Source organism: Dromaius novaehollandiae, chromosome 3, assembly GCF_036370855.1.
Source record: "Dromaius novaehollandiae isolate bDroNov1 chromosome 3, bDroNov1.hap1, whole genome shotgun sequence".
In the NCBI taxonomy this organism is placed as follows: Eukaryota; Metazoa; Chordata; class Aves; order Casuariiformes; family Dromaiidae; genus Dromaius; species Dromaius novaehollandiae.
In genome coordinates, this window is record NC_088100.1 from 115,727,112 (window position 1) to 115,740,408 (window position 13,297).

Here is a 13,297-nt window from a genome sequence, read left to right on the forward strand (position 1 = left end):
TCCATCACATTTGTAAGCATTTGAGTTGAACTGTATTTGATCAACTATTCTCACGTTTGGATAAAATAAAGATATGTATAGTTTTTGTTTTACTGAGTTTGTGATTGTATAACTTTTTTGTTTATACAATTAAGATTGTCAAAGTTTTCCTTTTCTTTTAACAGAGAACACTTGTCGCTAGAAATTCCATTAAACCAAATTAGATTTACCATAACTGAAGTGTCAGATCCTGATATTCTTATCCATGTAGTTTTGTTCTGACTTTGAGCACACCGTATGGATTGTATTCGTTATGATTTTTGATATTAAAATCTGCTCATGAATTTGAGAGCTAAAAATGATGAGAAGCTGTGGTTTGCCTTACTGTAGAGGGATTCAAACTTCACTTACAATGTAATCAGTTCTGTGTGTATTTTAGGATTGCTTATAAATCTTTGTAATCAGAAACTTTATATCTCTTGGTAGCTTGTCTCTTTGAAATATTAAGAAGTTGATCCTTGTTCTCTTACCTTGCTAGATTATTTCTTTTTCTTGAATCTGATTAATCTTCTTCTTAAGATGAGCAGGAAGAATAAGAGGAAGATCTTGAAGATAACATGCAATCCAGGAGAGTATTCTTAATCAAATTCATATGAATTAATAAAGCTACAAGTAAAAAAGTATCATAGTTGAAGATCTATTTTCAATCATTTCAAAAGAGGCTGTAGATTAAAAGTAAACAGTTTAGTTATATCACCAGAGATATCACTCCAAGATACTTAATCCTTTTACAAGACTGTTACGTTGAAAATTTGGTAGGTTTATGAGCATGTAATGGTAAAGCTGCTGACATAGCAGTATGCAGATGAAAACCGAATGGCTTTCGAGTCATCTGGAAGAGATCTTACTTATTTTGCTTTACCTTCAAGACTGAAAATAAGATCTGTGAAGAGGGCAATTTTATTTTCCATGTCACATAGTTGTAAGCCTTTGATATCTTCTGAGTCACAATTAGCTTTGGCAAGAGGTTTGATGAAAGATCAAGCAGAACACAAGACATGTTTCTTGTCCCATTATCTGATATAAGCCAGGATGAATACTCTTTTTCTTTTAAAATTGAAGGTCTTGGTTGCCCAGAGTAATTTTATAAAAACAGTAGGCTATAGTCCAGTGTTTGTGCTTGAGAATTGGTTTCTGCTAAAACCAAGTGATTTTTGTGTTGTAGAAATTCTGAATCAACTTAAACCTTGTGATAGATCAAGATTTCCTGTCAGTATTTGATTAATTTGTATGAAGAGTAGAAGAAAGATCAGTGTGTGCATTAGCAGAAATTTTTCATATATTAAAAAAAATGAAGTAGAAGGACTTAGTGTTCAGGACTATAAAAAATAATTTCATAAAATTATGCTAAAAGAATTCCATACACCTGTATCTGTGAAAAATATAAATAATGACTGAAGATTTGTTTTGGCTTAGTGTGTTTTTTTGGTTTTCTTTGGTCCAGTTTTTTTTTTAACCGTCTAAGACTGGAATAAGTTCATCTACTTCTGCTACTCTAAGGAAGTTTGTAAGGCAGTTGGTGATCCTGCAAGTTTCATCTCTTGAATATGATAGTTTGAGATGCATATTAGAGATCTGGGAAATTATCTGGGATCATTTTTATGTACCCAACAGCAAGTCTGCAAACGTAACTTCAGAGACGATGCTTGATGTGTGCTCATCGGCTACTGATAAATTCCACATGAATGAGAGAACCAGTGATATGACAGCTTTCCTTACCGTCTCATTTAATCCTGTGATCATAGTCCTAACGTAATGTAAATTTTTTTAATTTTCACTTTATACGAGGTTGCTTGTGTATTCTTGAGTCCAAATATTGTGTTATATCCATTTCCAGTCATAATTTATTTGAAAATGCATTTGACTTTTCCTTTATCAGCTCTTGTCTCTCCCGACACTGATGTTATGAGCGTTTGATGCAGTGGCTTTAATGTGTTGACTGCTTGTATTCCTGTGCAAAGGAAAGTGGATTGGTCATAATCACTGTGGGAGTGTTGCTAATGGCCTTGTGAGGGATCTCAAAAAGGGACTGTGTGGTAGGGAAACAAAATTAAACATGGTTGCTAAAACACTTTTGTAGAGTGGAGCTGGACCTCACCAGTGTTTCAAAACTGATTGTTTTCCATACTTCAAAGAAGGGGATGAGTTATTTTATGTAGGTATTACAGATACCAACTCCAGTTTTTGCTGTGGGACTAGTTATAGAGACTGTTCTCTTCAGCCTGATAGCTACTTTGTGTTGACATAGCAGCAATGTAAAATAATGTAGTATGACATTGTTTTGACATTTAGTGGAGTAATGGAATTACTTATTACTTCCAGGATGTTCATCTGGGATTTGTTTTCCCTGTACCTCTGGGTTCACCTTGTTCAGTTTGTTGTAAGCTTTCAAGAATGTCAGAGCTACAAGATGACTGCAGGTGGTTTAGGGTGATTATAATTTATCATTGAGTTTACTGTCTCAACTCTGGCCTGAGTTTCATGTTTGTTAGGTAACAGCCTGGCAACAAAAAATGTGCTGGCATAAATTAAGTGAGGTGTTAAGAGTCAGAAGTCTGCTTATATTGCAGAAGTAGAATATAAGGGCTAGAATTGATTCAGCATTTCAAATATATCCACAGACAAACTCAAAGTTGGCAGCTGGAGAGTTCAGGGGTCTGAGCATCCCAGTGCATTTGGCAGTTACTAGGAAAAGTAAGACATATATACTCAAAAGGAGATTTGGCTGGGGGGAAGGATCACCTTCCTCTGTATAAAGGAAGCTGGAAAGAAATCATCCTTTTAGTTCAGTTTCATCTTCCTTTGCTCATCAGGATCTGCTGATTTATTTTGACTTTTGGAAGCTTGTCAGGTCATCTACTCCAGTATCTAATGAGCTATAGATGAATCAATTTTACTTCCCAGCCCCCAAACTGTTTATGTCACTTGGAGTTAAATATTGATGAGAAAAAACAGTGGTGAAAGTTTATTTACATGTGTCAGTCTGGGGAATTGTTCAAAGTAGAAAGATTTTTTTTGAATCCTCTTGTTTATCATATTAATGTTATGTTCTAAACTTGTTATAAATCTAATTATTTTAGATCATATTCTAAACTTTAAAGTCCTTTGTTAATTTTTAAGGAGGTCTGTGTGGTCCTGGCAGTAAAAATAATTCTTTTTTGGGGTAATATGAGGTATGGAAACTTCCTGAAACAGTATTCATAATACATACCAGTCAACAGAAATTAACCAACTCTGCTGTAACTCATTGTATTACCTTCGAGTAGTGCTAGTCTATGGGCACATCTTAAAATGACGCTATCTTAATAGTGCAAGCATGAATCTGCAGGTAATTATGTTGTGGGTAGATTGTTGCTTTCTTCCTACTGCCCTTGGAAAAATCTACTCTTTTGAGTCTACGTGTTAATGCCTCTGTTGGTTATTTGTGATACTTCTATAATCATGTACTGAGACATTTGTTTTCAACTGTTTCCACAGGCTAAAGAGTGCAATGGTGTCAAGGCTTCAATTGATACCAGCAAACCTAATCCTAATGAGGTGGAGTTTGATAATCTGTATTTGGATATGAATGGTATAATCCACCCTTGTACACATCCAGAAGACAAGTAAGGCAGTTTTTGTCTTTTTGCAAATAGGATTTATTCTTAATGTTTCAGATGTTAAATTGAATGTTCTATATTTTAGGCCAGCACCCAAAAATGAAGATGAAATGATGGTTGCGATTTTTGAGTATATTGACAGGATCTTCAACATTGTAAGACCAAGGCGACTTCTCTACATGGCTATAGATGGAGTAGTAAGTACTGATATGTTTGGTTCCTGGTAATGGCTGTTTGTAAAATTAGGGTTGATGCCATCTGCTCGCATAAGATCCTTTGGGAAATAGTTTTCCAAAATGAAAAACTACAAGTAAAGTATACTGTTAATTAAATTTTGGTGATAGTAATTAAAACCATCCATGAGTTTTATTGGTTATGTAAGCTGGTTAATATAGTTTGTTGAGGTTTGAACTTTGGTAGTGGAAAGCAGAAAACTTATGTAGGACCGTAACTCCCTGAAACTACTGCTTGTGTTCTTTTATTCTGTGGCTTTAATGATAGTTTATGCAGCAGGTCAGGAAAGACCAAAAAACTGTTTATGCAGATGCACTTAAAATGGGCAGTGACTTAATTGTGCTGTGAAATATTTCACTGAGTATCCTTAAGAGGCCATTTAAGCCAGAAAGCTTGTCTTTCTCCTTATCCTATTCCCATCTCCCTCATGTACATCAATTGGCCTAATAAAAAAAAAAAAAAAAAAAGTTGGAAAGATATCATGTTTTCTTAAAAAGTTTGCTTTAATGAAAATTTTTCCAGTTTGATTGTATAGTCTCATTGAGAAACATTAAAATCGCCTAACAGACTCCTGGTAGGACTGTTAGGATTTGGCTGTTTCTCAAGCCTTCTCAGTTTCTCAAAGTTAAAATGAGAATCTACTAGGTAGAAAGATTTTTACCTTAATCCAAGTGCAGGAATTCCCAAGATATTTGTGTATATAGAAGTAATCCAAAGCTATGTTGATGTGTCCTTTTAAAAACCTCAAAATATGTGCCCTAAGTAATAGCTATCTATTGTCTGCTCTATAGTCTTTTTATTTTCAAAAGAGCATGTGTATGTATACGATATGGATACAACTGTAGCAGTTTTTTGTTGACGAAAGTATATGTAGTGAATAATGCTTCTCAGATACATTTCACTTGCAAGTGTCATTTATTTTGCAAGGGAAGCCTTGAATCCTTGAGCTTTGTGCATTTCTGAGATGTTGGTACAGGGGAGAATGCTGTTGGGCTACCTCACTGAGAAACCTGAGACAGTTGTTCAGGAATTTGTCCAGAGACTCCCTGTGCAATCATGAGAGCTAGCAGTGACACAAGGGAGGTATGGCCAGGAAGTGGGAACAGAAATCCCTGTTTCAGTTACAGTGTAGATTTATGTCTTCTGAAATGGTTGTGTGATCACAGTCTGACCAATTTCAAAAGACTCATCTCAGTAATCAAAACCAATTTGCATCTAGACAATTATTCTTTACCTGCTATAACTGAACCAAGCATTATGATATATGTGTTAGGCTCCACGTGCGAAAATGAATCAGCAACGATCAAGAAGATTCAGAGCATCAAAGGAGGGAATGGAAGCTGCGGAAGAGAAGCAAAAAATAAGACAAGAAATTCTGGCAAAAGGTAGACTTGTGACCATATTCGACATTGTTTTTTCAAGTGAGAGAATTACCTTTTTTGTTTTGAACCTTTCAGTAAAGTTTAGAAAAGAATGTCTTGCTCAGTGGATATTTATGCAATACCAGAGGGAAGGAGGATATAGTAAGCTTACAGAAGGATGGATCTGTTTTTTAGTTAGGATCTAAGATAAAACAGAATGACCCTTTCTCTTTTTCTTCTTTCTCCCTTCCTGAAATGGGTTTGTGTTGGGTGGTCTTAATTACTTTAGAAAAAAATTGAACAGAAGAACAGGGATAAATGTAGCAGTGGGAAGCTAACCAAAACTCTGTGGAGGAAAATACAAATATGTACGGCTTGGAGGAAGGAAAAAGAAAAAGATTGTTGAGCCTCAAAAGTGAGGTTCAGACGAAAATACTGCTAGACTGGAGTAATGAACTGCAAGTAAGAGTAGCTACTTGATAGTGGAAACTCTTTAAACTTGGTGAAGAAACAAAACTATTGCAACTTTCTAAGGGTGACAGTGACAAGACTTGAGTGAAAGGAGAATGTGTAACTGAAACATGCTGGTTGGGCTGGAGAAATAAATTCAGGTGACTGGGCAGGAGGAATAGTGCTGCAGTCCAAGTGAGAGGGCCATTGTGTAACCCAGTTAGAGATTAAAAAGGCAGGACAATTAATTGGCATAACCCTGTTTGTGAGGCGGGTGAATAGGTAGTGGAACCATAAGGGAGAATACGTGGGGGAACAATTATTTCCTAATGTATAATCTGATTTAGCAAGGTTAGTTTCTTCCTGAGATCTCCTTCATGAACTTTTAGCAGAGTAAATAGTGAAATCCCTTCTTTGAAGCAACAGATGCCTTTTGTACAAATACTAATTGCCTTATCTTAAGATGGAGGTAATATAGTAAGAGCTGGGTTTTTTTTTTAAAACAAAATAATTATCAATGAAAGGGTTGATTGTTATCGGGGAGCCATCTGGGGTTTTGTCATGCGAAAGCCTTTTTTATGTTCCATATTGGTTTACTGTGTTAAATGTCTTCATTGCTCTAGGTGGCATTCTTCCTCCAGAAGAAGTGAAAGAGAGATTTGACAGCAACTGTATTACCCCAGTAGGTAATCTTGAACTTTAACCAGCGATTGCCAATGTCTGAATGATGGTTTAATTTATTTCCTTCTGTCACTTTTTAGGGAACTGAGTTTATGGACAATCTTGCTAAATGTCTCCGCTATTACATTGCTGACCGTTTAAACAGTGACCCAGGTTGGAAAAATTTGACAGTAAGTTTCACAGTTTCATACTTCAGGATAATTAAGGTATTCTATTAGGCTGGATTGAGATATGATTGAAGAGTAAAAATTTAACAGATTTGCCTTATCTTCAGGCACTGTGGTGTTATTAGTAATGGATTAGCTTACACATTCTGCTAGGCCTTTCAGAGATGCATTTCATCCCAATAACACCATCTAACAGAGCCATTTATTTTTATTTCATATGAAAATGATTCTTTTAAGAGCAATAATGAGATTTGATATTAGAAACCACAGTCTGATATAACGGGAGACAGGATTTTAAGAATACTTTTCGTTCCTTGGGGGAGGAGTGTCAAGATACATTGTGTATACATTCTTTTCTCTATGTTTTAACTTTTTTGCTAGCTCATGTAGGCTGTGTTTTCTCCTTTATTTCTAGTGATGGAGTAACACTAAATGACAGGCAACAAAAATGATTCATATCAGCCTTCTTGCCTTTCTGCACTTCTAGTTTCTTTCCTCCTGTTCCTCAGCCACTCCACCACCATCAAGTTTTGTTTGCGATAACCCTATTTGCTCTGTACAAGAGAGCAAAATTATTCAGCCTTTCCAGATGCAGCTGTCTGTCTATTTTCCATAGGTTTATGTTAAAGTGGTCTAATTAGAGGGCAGTTGACTCTGCTTAATTCCCTCTATCTGACGTGAGCTTTGTAAACCCTAATGCTCATCTGGACATCACTGTGAGGAAGTGTATAAAGTTATAATGTATCAGTGTGTGTATGAGTTTAGCAGATATAATGGGAAGAGGATATGTCTGCTTTATCTGTTAGTTCTCTGGTGCGTATTATGATTGTCTCGATAATTAGTTAGGAAATTTAAAACTCATTAATTATGTCTTGATAATTTTTGTGATACTTGAGTCAGCTTGGTCCTAGAATTAGTAGAAAAGCTATGCGACAGAATTAGTTCACTGCATAAAAAATGAAGGTATACTCATTGGATCAAAACTCTTGAATAATTACTTTTTAAATTATAATATTTAGTTGCAATTAGATATTAAGAATTTAAGTGTTTGTAAGTCAGAATGAATATTCAGTATGTGAAGTACATATTTTCTGCTCTGTCAGCATAAATTGTTTATGTAATCTTTAAATGCTTCACAGGTTATTTTGTCTGATGCTAGTGCTCCTGGTGAAGGTGAACATAAAATCATGGATTATATTAGAAGACAAAGAGGTAACATTCAAATAAATGTGAACATTTTATTTTATGTTTAAATTATTTTATATGACTTTAAATTGAACAAATGTCACTTTCTTTTGTATAGCTCAACCAAACCATGACCCAAACACTCATCACTGTCTGTGTGGGGCTGATGGTGAGTTCTCCTGCGCCAGCAATATATCTCATGTTAAGCTTTCTTATGCTGAAAATTTAATGATTCAGTTTGACTTTTGTGTTTATGATGTCATTTGCATTTGTGGAAATATCCAGTGTATTTGTTTGTTTTTGAAAGCTCTATCTAATACTTGGGAAAGATCCAGCATTGTCTATAGCTGAAGGGCTAATTTTCGTTTAGTTGTATCTTAGTACCTATCCACTACTAACGGTTTGTTAGAAAAATGATTCAGAATGAGCCTGTGAGTAGGCACATCTGTGTGTTCATACTTGCTAAAGATAGAATGTACTTGTGTTTTTAACTTCTTTTTTAAAAGAAAGCATAATAATGTTCATCCTTCATTATTTTTATTTTTCTCTTTTGATTGATAGCTGATCTAATTATGCTTGGATTAGCTACACATGAACCAAATTTCACTATAATTAGGGAAGAGTTTAAACCAAATAAACCCAAGCCATGTAGTCTTTGTAACCAGATGGGTCATGAAGTTAAGGATTGCCAAGGCTTGCCCAGAGAAAAACAAGGCAAGGTAAGAATTATCAGCATTTGGAGAAATTCTTTTGATTTGTGAAATAATTTATGTCTTAATGAGATCCACAAATGATTCTTGCTCTAGTCTTTGGCCAAAGCACAATAGGAATTATATTGTTGTAATTACCTGGCCTTTCTATTTTATTAATAAATAAAAGTTGTACTTTTGTAGCACAATAGTATTATGCCAAACCTAAAATCCTCACTCCTTTTTTTCACTGGTGAGAGAAAACTGTCAATGACTTGACAGATATGCCAAGCATGTATTTTGCTATTTTGCCTAAGTACTTGAGAAACTCTATTTGGGTATCTTTTAACTCCTTTCAAAATAAGCCTTTAAAATTGAGCTGGGGAAACGTTAAGGTCAACCTGGATGTAATGCAATCTTCTGTTTTATTTTATAGCATGATCAGTTTGCAGACAGTCTTCCTACCTCTGAACAAGAATTTATCTTCATTCGATTATGTGTTTTGCGAGAGGTATGCAAAAGCAGTTTTTACATCTGCTTTGTATAAGGAATGTTCTTAAACTGCATGCACAAAGCTTTCCAATGTCCTTTTTCTTTTGTTTGTGTGCGCTGCAGTATTTGGAAAGAGAACTCACTATGGCCAGTTTGCCTTTTACTTTTGATTTTGAAAGAAGCATTGATGACTGGGTCTTTATGTGCTTCTTTGTGGGAAATGACTTTCTTCCTCATCTGCCATCTTTGGAGATCAGGTATATGTGAAAATGTTTTCTTTTCCTGCAAGTATACGTACAGTGGTTCTAAAATGAAAAGAATCTAATACTTTTTTTGTTTGTTTGTAGGGAGGGAGCAATTGATCGCTTGGTTAACATATATAAAAATGTAGTGCACAAAACTGGGGTAAATTTTAATTTTTTTTGCCTTTTTCTTAAAAATATCTGGGTTTTTACTACAGAAGAGTTTTGTTTTTCAACTATATTGCTTTGTAATTTACAGGGATACCTCACAGAAAGTGGTTTTGTCAACCTACAGCGAGTCCAGATGATCATGTTAGCTGTTGGAGAAGTTGAAGATAGTATTTTCAAAAAGAGAAAAGATGACGATGTAACTTTTTCTTTGTTACATTCTTGGAATTTGCTTTTGATCACTTGCATTACTGTTAGATTGTTACGCTACCTTAATAGAATAACAGCTTTGTATTTTGTTGTTATAATCTCCAGTGAATTCCTCAGTGTTTGAAAATGAATTGAGTGCTCCCAGTTGATTTACTTTCCCTGAACTGCAGGGCCTATTTTTCTTGCTGTAATCCCAAGTAACAGCAAGACGAAAGCTGTATGTCAGTTTTGTTACTGCCTGCAGCTTTTTGAATAGCTGCTATGAAAACTAAACAGGAATTGTTTCGTACCCTGCTGCAACCTGTGGAAGTGCTGGCAGTGAGCAGTGGCAGAGCACTAAATATGAATGCAGAATGCATTCTTTTCTTGCCAGTACCTCCTGTCTTCTAAGAGTTGTCCACAAATTGTTGCTTTTTTGGTCCATCTCCACAGTGTGTCTGTGCAGTCTTTTGCAGACATATGCAAGCTCTGCAGCCTGGGAGACATGCTGGAATTAGAGAGGTGCTAAGCCTGTACTGGTTCTTTCTCTGGAAAGACAGAGGGTGCTGAGTCTGGCTGCGTTGATGTAACTGTATGGGATGTAGCTGATTTTGGAGGGCAGGCAATACTTGCTTGCTTCTGTGTGAAAGAGATGGTCAGACCCATTGTACATGTTCTGTAGAGTTCAAGGATTGGTATGTCTCAGTCTCCCCCACCCGCCCCTTTATTCTAAGTGTTAAATATTGCAGTGTTTAAAATCATTCTCTGGAGTCTCTTTGAATTGGGGGGGGGGGGGGGTTGTTTGTTTTTAACTAAGCTCGCTCAAGATGAGTTAGGATAGAATTTCAAATGTGGTAGTATTCACATTATAAGTAAGCTTTAAGATAAATTCTAGTGGACCTGTCTTTAAAACAATTTGTTAAAAAAAAAAATCTAGAACTTATTTTGTCAGTTGCTTTTATATCTTTTCAGCAGCTTAAAAAGATGTTGAAAACAACTCTTTACATGTTACAGCATTTCTTCTGGCTGAGAGGTGTGTTTTGTATATCCTAAGTCCCTGTGTATGCAGCTTATTCATTAAGTACAGGGAATAAAAACACCTTGTGAACAAAGGAAGAGAACTGTATCTAATATCCAGTCAAAAAATGCTATGCCAGTGCTGGCAAAATACTTTGTTTATAATAACTCCAGCCTACATGTCCCTTGAAGTGGAAATGCCAATTTGATGTTCAAGTTTTCAGTATCCTTGGCCAAGAGTAACAAATATCTTTTAGAGCTTCATCTTGCCCTTTTCTAGCACTTCAGTGTTTCTCCTGGGTTTTTTTGTTTGTTTAAAGTTTATTTTTGAGCAATTCCAGTTCAGACAAGGAGCTTGTCTGTGTGTTATCACTTGAAGCCCTTTGATACTGATGTCACTTCCAACTAAAATTGCCAGTGGGCTGCTACTGCTAAAACTCAGTTTTTCCATTCATAAGTTTGAAGACCTGGTGGTTGTGGCAAAACCTAGTAGGGAATATATGCCATATCCAGCACTGTGGGGCTTTGAATACACAGCTACTTTTTTCTGTAGTTTTTCCATGTAAAGTAGAAATTTCTATCCCATATCTGTTGGATTTACAGATATAAGAACTGACCTGTGTTTTATTTGGAACAGTACTTAAAAACCTTATGGTGGTTTTAGCTGGTAGAGGGTTGTAATGAAATATTTTTCCAAGAGGCTTATACGCTTGACTGACTTTATTTCTCTTTGTTCTCTACTTAGGACAACTTCAAAAGGCGACAAAAAGAAAAAAGAAAAAGAATGAAGGTAAATTCATTCCTTTCACAATGCAAAAAACGCTATCAGTAATTAAAATATGTAGTATACTTTCAGTAAATGTGAGTTGAAGGTGCAGTAATCACGTTATTTTGGGTCTGTGCTTACAGGTTTTTTTTTCCATAGCTTTTTGTAAACTAGAGCTTTGAATGAAGGAGTTGCATATTAAAGGCTTCTTAAATGCATGTTAAAGGCTTCTTAAATTGGGGAAGGTGACAGAGAATTGAAGGTGCCCAATGATACAATTGTATGTTGTGTCCTTGAAATGTAGACATATCTGCACTTTCAGGATTATTTTGTGGTGTTTTGCCATGCTAACTGTACAGGAGTTGCTTTTCCGTGTGTTGACATAAGTATTGTCAGCAGCTGTATTGTGGCGTCAATGTCCTTTAATGGAGTATTAGTTTAAGGTGTTAAGTTTAATGCGTATATGAGTTTGCATTGATTTGCTTCTTTAAAGGCATGCATTCCAAAAAAGCAAACAAGGCTTTCCCCACAGGTTAGTTGTCAAACGTTCTGCCTGTAAGCAAGTCAGCATTGCCAAGTTTCTCATAAATGTAAAAGAGAAATGTTAATTGTTGTGGGAGCATGTTTGTCCTTTCTGATCCATATAATTTTAATTTTTTTAAATTGCATTATTGTTGAGGTTTATTTTTCTATGCATGAAATGTTTGGATATTTTAAAAATGGGGTCTTACATGTTCATGTCAGTGTAGCTTTGTTCTTGGGTAGGACACTCAGATAAATGTAGCTTCCAAAATTTTCAAGTTACGTGATGTCCCTACTCTTTGAGTGTTATCTATAATCTGTGTTTATTTTTTAAATTAGTTATTATCTGACTAATCCTGTTAGAATGAAAGAAGTTACTCACTTTGCTTACAAAGAGTCCTTTTTTCAAAGTAAGTTAAATGGAGTCTCATTTTCCTCCAAAACTGTCTTTCAACCCATGAGAATTTCAGCACAAAGTACTGCTTTTTGTTTTTTGTTTGTTTTTTCTTTGAAAAAAATTCATAAATTTTAGGAATATAAGGGTCTTGCTTGTAAGTGCCATCTTATGTCTGGGTAAGATCTTGTTAATCATAACTGATTTAAGCTGAGCTGAGTGAATAATTGATTAAATTATGCTTGTTTTATATTAGGTATGTTAAGCTGAAAATTGTGATAGAGCATCATCACATATGCTGTGGAGATTACACACCTCTTTCAATATACATATGTATATTTATTTTTTAGCGGGATCATCCTTCTTTTATTCCTGGTGGACAGTTTTCCCCTCAAGCTCTGGGAAATCGATCTAGTCCTCAGGCAATCAGCAATCCTCGACAGACTGCCTTTGAAATGAGAATGCATGACCGACAAAATTCTGTAAGTAGACGTTTAAAGGTATTTACAAATAGAAGGAGAAATAATGATATCCTGTGTAACTCTGGATGCCTTATTCTCTGCCCTGTCAAGTTTGTTTTGAAAAACAGATTTAAAAAAAACCTGTATTTTTTCAAGGAAATGGCTTTTAATGACTGATTTTTTTATTTTTTTTTTTTTTTTTAAGACTACTTGAATAAATTTTTTCTTCATTTTAATGTTTGAAGTGACATTGCTTGTTAAATATTTCTGGAAAGGCAAATGTGAGGCCAATGTATCCAAATCAAATATAGCACATATCTATTATCATCAAACTTGTTCGACATTTGTGAAGATGAACCTCTTTGTGAATATAAGTTTAGGAACTTCCCCTGTAGGTTTGTTGGAAAAACAAACAGAACTTCTGAGTTGGAGATGTTATTCTAATTTTTTTTTAATTCCTTTTTATTGCTTTTAGAATTTGTGACACCTCTGCTGCAGACCAGTTCAACTATTAATTTTCTGAGGGGACTTCCTGTCTCTCAGTAGTGTTAAGAATTGGTAAAATAACCTAAGAATTGTTTACGTATAGCTTGATCGTGCTGAAACTGTTACTTCCGGCCCAGTTTTCTGTGCTTTAGAGC

The 13,297-nt window shown here is 35.3% G+C and overlaps 1 protein-coding gene across 2 annotated transcripts in view; it reads left to right on the forward strand.

The window, feature by feature from the left end:
- XRN2 (5'-3' exoribonuclease 2) overlaps window positions 1-13,297 on the forward strand; it is a 62,153-nt gene that overhangs the window by 3,743 nt on the left and 45,113 nt on the right. Inside the window, exons 1-15 of one of the 2 annotated variants that reach the window (XM_064509893.1) lie at window positions 1,675-1,791; window positions 3,517-3,644; window positions 3,724-3,835; window positions 5,146-5,257; window positions 6,307-6,365; window positions 6,445-6,534; window positions 7,671-7,743; window positions 7,835-7,885; window positions 8,278-8,435; window positions 8,842-8,916; window positions 9,021-9,154; window positions 9,245-9,302; window positions 9,399-9,506; window positions 11,259-11,303; window positions 12,546-12,677. In XM_064509893.1, the coding sequence (XP_064365963.1) occupies window positions 3,604-3,644; window positions 3,724-3,835; window positions 5,146-5,257; window positions 6,307-6,365; window positions 6,445-6,534; window positions 7,671-7,743; window positions 7,835-7,885; window positions 8,278-8,435; window positions 8,842-8,916; window positions 9,021-9,154; window positions 9,245-9,302; window positions 9,399-9,506; window positions 11,259-11,303; window positions 12,546-12,677 (1,248 nt within the window). In that variant the 5' untranslated portion in view covers window positions 1,675-1,791; window positions 3,517-3,603. Of the gene's footprint in view, window positions 1-1,674; window positions 1,792-3,516; window positions 3,645-3,723; window positions 3,836-5,145; window positions 5,258-6,306; window positions 6,366-6,444; window positions 6,535-7,670; window positions 7,744-7,834; window positions 7,886-8,277; window positions 8,436-8,841; window positions 8,917-9,020; window positions 9,155-9,244; window positions 9,303-9,398; window positions 9,507-11,258; window positions 11,304-12,545; window positions 12,678-13,297 lie in introns of those variants that run through there. The other variant, XM_026106038.2, reaches the window with a different exon arrangement.